Consider the following 7206-nt stretch of genomic DNA (forward strand, 5'->3'; position numbering starts at 1 on the left):
TCTGTGTGGAGTTTGCATGTTCTCCCCTTGTCTGTGTGGGTTACCTCTGGGTGCTCCGGTTTCCTCCCACAGTCCAAAAACATGCAGTCAGGCTAATTGGAGACACTGAATTGCCCTATAGGTGAAGGGGTGTGTGTGTGTATGTGTGTCTGCCCTGTGATAGACTGGTGCCCCGTCCATTGAAAACCTTAGATAGGCTCCAGCACCGCCATGCAACCCTAATTGGATAATCGGTTAAGAAAGTAAGTGAGTGTTCGGGTTGTATCTACTCCTTGGTTCATGTGTGTTAAATTCAAAAATATTGGTAGATGGTTTTAAGAAAACATCCTTTCTAATCTTTATGGGTTGCTATATGTCTTTTACTGTACTTTATGTCATTGATTTGCTTTATTATTGTTCTGATTTTACTGTACAGCACCTTGAATGACACTTGAGGTGTTTGAAGGGGCTTTATAAATAAACCTGACTTGACTTGACTCAACTTATGTCGACTTGAAGCTGCAGCTGAATAATCATCCAAGAAAGTTGCATCTTTTTGTGATCTGTTTGGTAGAGGCTCATTAAAAAATACTGTGTGTAAAAAAATAATATATTTTTATATATACTTTATATATAATATAATATAATACAATACAATACAATACAATACAATACAATACAATATAATATAATACATATTATTATATAATTGTTTGTCGTTGGTATAGTCCCAAGAAACTAAGACATGCTAAGAAATAATTTAAACATTATTTTCATGGTCAGACCATTAAAGGGTTAAACAGTATGCTTAATTCAGCAAATACATATAATTGGATTGGTTTCGTTATTTTTACTATAAAAATCGACAAAACCTGGGGTGTCTAAACTTTTTAGACTGTACACCATGGCTTACAATAATTTCTGCCATTTAGGCAGGAAAAGAAAATCTCAAGTGTAATTTGTCGAGAGGGTCACATGAACTCATTAATCAGTGGGGATGTCCACATACTTTTTATCATATTTATAGGTGCATGCAGTCATTTACCATTTTACACCAGCTTTATTCTATTCAGGGTTGTGGTGGGTACACTTTACTGGGCGCACACACACATATACACACACACACACATGCGTATTCACATCTGGGGCAATTTTAGTAGCACCAATTAACCTGACCGCATGTTTTTAAATTGTGGGAGGAAACCGACTCCAGGAGAACATGCAAACTCCACCAGGGAATCAAACCTTCTAGCTGTGAGACGACAGTGCTACTTAGCCACCATGCAAACCTGTATCTGTGCATCTGTTTAAATATGTTCAGTATGTATGACATTACAAAAGCTTGTGAAAACAACTGTAGATTACTTGTTGCTTTTTTATCAGCACTGTTAACGTCCTTTTGGATACTCAAGTTAACACATTTGGTCAGTGCAAGATCCACCAAAAACAGATCTGCTGTAAATTTTTATTTATTTATTGTGCTGGAACACAAGTGACTCTGTCCAGGGTTAAGAAAGTTGTCCTGGCCTTAGAGTAAACTAACTTTATTGAACTTGTTGAACAACTTCAGTTGCAGTTGTAGCCTAGCGGTTAAGATACTGAACTAGCAAGCAGAAGGTTTCTGGTTAAAACCCCACCACTATCAGGTTGCCACTGTTGGGCCCTTGTGCAAGACCCTTAACCATCAGTTGCTTAGACTGTATACTGTATATCGCTTTGGATAAATGCTGAAAATATAAACTCTGACATGACATACTGTATATGTCCACTACAAGCGTATGTATACTTTTGACTTCAACTGTAAATAACACCCAGGAAATTATTTACACTTACATTTACATTTTCGGCATTTAGCAGACGCTTTTATCCAAAGCAACTTACAGTACTGTGACAGTATATTGTCTGAGCAATTGAGGGTTAAGGGCCTTGCTCAAGGGCCCAACAGTGGCAACCTGGCAGTGGGGCTTGAACCGGCAACCTTCTGATTACTGGACCAGTACCTTAACCACTAGGCTACAGCTGATATTAATTATGTTAATATCACTATTTTAACTAGCTGTGATTAAGCACATGCATGTGTGTATGTGTGTGTAGCTAAATATATTTATATGTATATGAAGGTAGCTATGGATTGGTGTAGGGTGTATTCCCGTCTCCAGAACTCCAGGTCCACCACAATCCTGTTCTGGATGATTTATTAATAAATAAGTAAATCTGAAGCAATAAAATATTTTAAATAGTTTAGGGAATTAAATTGTTTTTCCAAGGCATTGTCACTGGACCAGCTAAACCCAGAAAATACTGCACATGCTGTTTGGCACAGCATTATTAACTGATGTAACCACATGTACCGCTTTTCAGCATCATTTTTTCATGCTGCTTTTTGATGCTCAACACTCTGACTTCAGACCAGAGGGAGGTATCAGGCTTGCAGAAGAGGTGGTGGCTGAACATCTTCTATTCTGTTTAGTTGGAAGGATGCTCTGTGGTTCACCCTCCCTCTCTTTTTCTGCTGTGTCTTGATGCTGGGCGGTCAGCTCTGTGCGCTCACTGCTTCTGTTTCTCTTCACAGCGCATCTCAGCAGCGCGCATTTGTCGCTCCGATGCTGCCTTACGCTGCCTTTACGCACTAAGGAAGCCCTTAAGAACCGGGACAACTACGTGCTCGTGGGATACATACGCCGTGAATAACGTGTTCCCTACGTGATAATGGAGATTTAAATTCTATACAGGTTGTTTGAGATGCTGGAGCAAGTGCTTTTTAAAGTCCAGCGGGCTGGAGCGAGATAAGCTTGGAGAACTTTCAGTGCGACTTGAATAGGCAAACATCTGCCCCCCCCCAAAAAAGTTAGAGGAAAAAAGTTTGGGCCCTGCCCAAAACGGTTCATTAACATTATCATCACAGCCAATTGGTTGTGTTTTTTTCTCCAGGGTGTCACTTAACAACCAGCAAGATTTCGCCCAAAAGCAGACAGGAGGAGCGTCCGGCGCTCACTCGGCTGGTCGGCAGCAGAAAACGCATGATCGCGGCCGGGGTGCTCGGAGTGGTCATGGTTCTGGTGTTGGTCGTGCTCATCCCAGTTTTGGTGAACTCGGCCGGCACATCGGCGCACTATGAGATGCTGGGTACATGCAGGATGGTGTGCGATCCGTACGGCACCAAATCACCCAGCAGTACGGCCACAGCGGAGACAGCCGCGCGGGACACCGGTCTCGTACAATCGTTGCCCACCTTTATCCAGGGGCCGAGGGGAGAGCCAGGCCGTCCCGGGAAGATTGGACCACGTGGTCCACCTGGAGAGCCCGGACCTCCGGGACCCGCCGGCCCCCCTGGAGAGCGAGGAGATCCGGGACGACCAGGCTTACCTGGACCGCCGGGGCCCAACAGCGCAGGAGCCATCAGTGCCGCCACCTACAGCACCGTCCCCAAAATCGCCTTTTACGCGGGGCTTAAAAAGCAGCACGAAGGTTACGAGTTACTCAAGTTCGACGATGTAGTTACGAATCTGGGGAATCACTACGATCCGACCACAGGAAAGTTCACCTGCTCCATACCAGGGATCTATTTCTTTACCTACCATGTGCTGATGCGCGGCGGTGATGGAACAAGCATGTGGGCAGATCTGTGCAAAAACAACCAGGTGAGAGCACATCGCACCATCATCCCTGTTCCAGTCCTTTTTCTTTTACTCCACTTAAAATGTGTCATTAAAACAACACATGGTTCATAAGTATTGATGACTTGTTTTGAAGTGCAAAAAAATGAAAGTTTTTTATGAACTATTTTCTTTTTATTTGGGCTTTTTTAAATAGATATTACAGATATGAGTAAAGAAAATATTAACAAGTCTTGGATACATTCGTATACAAATAATACATTTAAATGCTTTATGTAGCAGATGATTGGAGATGATAAAACTGAAACTCTATTCATTTACAAGATTGAGAACAGCTCAATTGAATGCCCTAAAAATGAACTGAAAATTAATGACAATTTCAGTATAGTGTTGAAGACCATTTTTATATGATGCTATTTTATCTGTTTTATCTCATGTAAAAATAACTAAAATTCCACTCTAAAAATTAATTATTATAAATAATAATAATAAAAATAATTTATTAATTTAATTATTTGTTATGCATAAAGCTGTTATTTATTTATTTATTATTATTATTATTATTATTATTATTATTTGATCACAACAGGGGAATTTGACCAGGAACGTCCAAATGTTTGTGTGTGACCTGTAACTTGAAGATGAAAGAATGTAGGTCTTAAACACAGCAAAAGAAAGGCAGTGCTGCTTTGTTAGACCAACTCACATATACAACCTTTAAAAAGGTAATAAAATACACATTGAGCACTTCTTTTTATTTATTTATTAATTTATTTTTTGTTAATGGGGTTTAACTGCTGTCGTACCATAAATTACTTGTTGTTAATTGTTGTATGTACTTGAAATGACATCCCAAAAAGTATCATCGAAGACGTGATCAATGTGTATTTTATTACTTTTTTAAAGGTTGTACATGTGAGTTGGTCAAACAAAGCAACACTGCCTTTCTTCTGCTGTGTTTAAGACCTACATTCTTCCATCCTTAAGTTACAGGTCGCACACAAACGTTTGGACGCTCCTGGTTAAATTCCCTTGTTTTGGTCACATGAGTTTAAACATGAGTTAACACAAACTGTATATTACTGCATACTACTTTAAACATTTTCATTAAAATGTTAGACAATGACTTGAACATGAAAGGCGGCTTCACTTTTTGCACAGACAAATTCATTAATTTATTCATTGTGTCTGTTTTACCACCGCTGTATCCTGGTCAGGGTCGCAGTGGGTCTGGAAACACCCCAGACAAGTCGAAAGTCCAAATTTCCCTGTCATTTAAACATAAGTTAACACATAGACTGCATATTAGTGCATACTACTTTAAATATTTATATTAAAATATTAGACAATGACTTGACAAGAAAGGCGCCATCAGTTTTCACACAGGCAAATTCATTCATTTATTTATTCAGTGTTTGTTTTACCACCTCTTTTTCCTGGTCAGGGTCACAGTGGGTCTTATTGACTGGGCGAAAGCCAGGAAACACATCAGACAGGTCGCCAGTCCATCACAGGGATGACGCACATTTACTTTTTCAGCATTTAGCAGACGCTTTTATGCAAAGCGACTTACAGAACGGTAACAGTATATTAAGGACCTTGCTCAAGGGCCCAACAATGGCAACCTGGCAGTGGTGGGGCTTGAACCGGGAACCTTCTGATTACTGGACCAGTACCTTAACCGCTAGGTTACAGCTTTCCTATGATTAAGCACACACACATGAGGCAATTTTAATAGCTTCAATTAACCTGACCCAGAGGAAACTAACAGAGACACAGGGAGAACATGCAAACGGCACACAGAAAAGACCCTGATTGCCCAGCCGGGGAATCAAACCCAGGCCCTTCTTGCTGTCAGATGATAGTGGTACATACTGCACCTCTGCATGCAAATGTTACATTTAATAAATAAACAGTAATGACGTTCACTTGGAAGATCAAATAAACATGTCATTTGATAAAGGGTGAATCAAGACCCTTTTAAACAGTGAGCACTTGACGGTGTCTTTAATCTAATCACATGTGAGTCTCTTTGATTCTAAAAAATACCTCAAAACTGACATGAATAACGAGGCCTATTTTATATTTTCGTCTGGGTAATTGAAGACCTATTTCTATTAAATCTAATCATTTTATTAAATGGTGACGAGAGTCGAGCTGATTTACAGGGCACTGTGGATTTCCTAAATTAAGAAAAAGTGTAATAGATGCAAAAGTGTAATTAAATCACTTCACCCTGTCCATATCACTATTTTGATCAGGAGTGTTTGTACTGATATTTTAAAGGGCAGTTGTAGCCTAGCGGTTAAGGTACTGGTCCAGTAATCAGAAGGTCGCTGTTTCAAGCCCCACCACTGCCAGGTTGCCACTGTTGGGCCCTTGAGCAATTCACTTAACCTTCAATTGCTTGGATACTATACTGTCACAGTACTGTAAGTCGCTTTGGATAAAAGCGTCTGCTAAATGCAGAAAATGTAAATGTACATTTTATGTATTTAAATATAAATGTGTGTGTTTGCCCTGTGATGGACTGGCGACCTGTCCGGAGTGAATCAAACCCACCGTGATTTTGACCAGGATGAAGCTGTGGTAATACAGACAATGAAAGAATGAAGATGGACACTATAAAGAGTTGATTCAGCACTCAGCAGTGGAGATGTTAGCTGAGCAGGGAGGATTTTGCTGGCCTGCTGCTGACCACGGTGCTGAAATAAAGTTAAAGCTATATGAAGAAAGCTAAATCTGGTTTATTTGTTTCCCATCGGGCGGTGGCTCTAAAAGTTACTATACGGTCACCCTGCTAATAAAATCACTTGAAATGACTTTGAGAAGTGCGAATGACTTTTTTTTTTTCCACTTTACAGGTGCGTGCGAGTGCCATAGCACAGGATGCGGATCAGAACTACGACTACGCCAGTAACAGTGCGGTTCTTCACCTGGAGCCCGGAGACGAAGTCTATATTAAACTGGACGGCGGCAAAGCACACGGAGGCAACAACAACAAATACAGCACCTTCTCCGGCTTCATCATCTACGCTGATTAGTAGATGAGATTCTTTCTGTTCCTCTCACGTTTCCTTTCAAACCCCCAGAGCCAGAGACGGTTGGCACACTCCCTCATCGGTATACCATTCCGTCGCTATAAACAAGCTGGTATATGTGAAGAGTGTGAGCTGGCGGAAGTAAAACCACGGTCCTGACTCTTCAAGTCTAATTCGAAAGTCCAGGACAAGCCGGTTTAAATAAGGGCGACTGATATAATTCCACACACGGAGAGGAAACTGAAGAACCAAAACATCAGCCTGAAAAAATCATAAATGAGTCTTTTCCATCTCCAAAGCGGTTACTCTTGTACTGTAAGTTGTTGTTTCTGTAGCTACCGACCATTTCTGACCACAAAACACTTTTCCACCTTGTGCAATAACATCCACGAATTAGCCCAACGATTGTAAGTCAAGCGTTCATCCATAATCAAGACTTTACGTCTCCCAGTGATTAAAACCTGTAAACTGAATTGGTTCTGTGTTCCATTCTGAAGATAGCACAGTGATTTCAGACTCGCTCTTCCCATTGGCTGCATTTTAAAATAACTTAAAAATATACGAGTTAT

At 40.6% G+C, this 7206-nt stretch overlaps 1 protein-coding gene across 1 annotated transcript; it reads left to right on the forward strand.

The window, feature by feature from the left end:
* Positions 1-2987: 2987 nt before the first annotated feature.
* On the forward strand, positions 2988-6677 carry c1ql3a (complement component 1, q subcomponent-like 3a). The gene is made up of 2 exons (XM_062992203.1): positions 2988-3620; positions 6461-6677. Exons 1-2 carry the CDS (start codon positions 3000-3002, stop codon positions 6638-6640), a joined length of 801 nt encoding a protein of 266 aa, XP_062848273.1. The 5' UTR covers positions 2988-2999; the 3' UTR covers positions 6641-6677.
* The last annotated feature ends 529 nt before the right edge of the window (positions 6678-7206 follow it).

This window comes from Trichomycterus rosablanca, chromosome 3 (genome assembly GCF_030014385.1).
Source record: "Trichomycterus rosablanca isolate fTriRos1 chromosome 3, fTriRos1.hap1, whole genome shotgun sequence".
Taxonomy (NCBI): Eukaryota; Metazoa; Chordata; class Actinopteri; order Siluriformes; family Trichomycteridae; genus Trichomycterus; species Trichomycterus rosablanca.

What these genes read in the sequence shown, in the direction of transcription:
- c1ql3a (XM_062992203.1), top strand. Translation starts at nt 3,000, where the DNA reads ATGATCGCGGCCGGGGTGCTCGGAGTGGTCATGGTTCTGGTGTTGGTC. An exon ending in ATCTGTGCAAAAACAACCAG is followed by an intron (nt 3,621 to 6,460) that starts GTGAGAGCACAT and finishes TCCACTTTACAG; the next exon opens with GTGCGTGCGAGTGCCATAGC.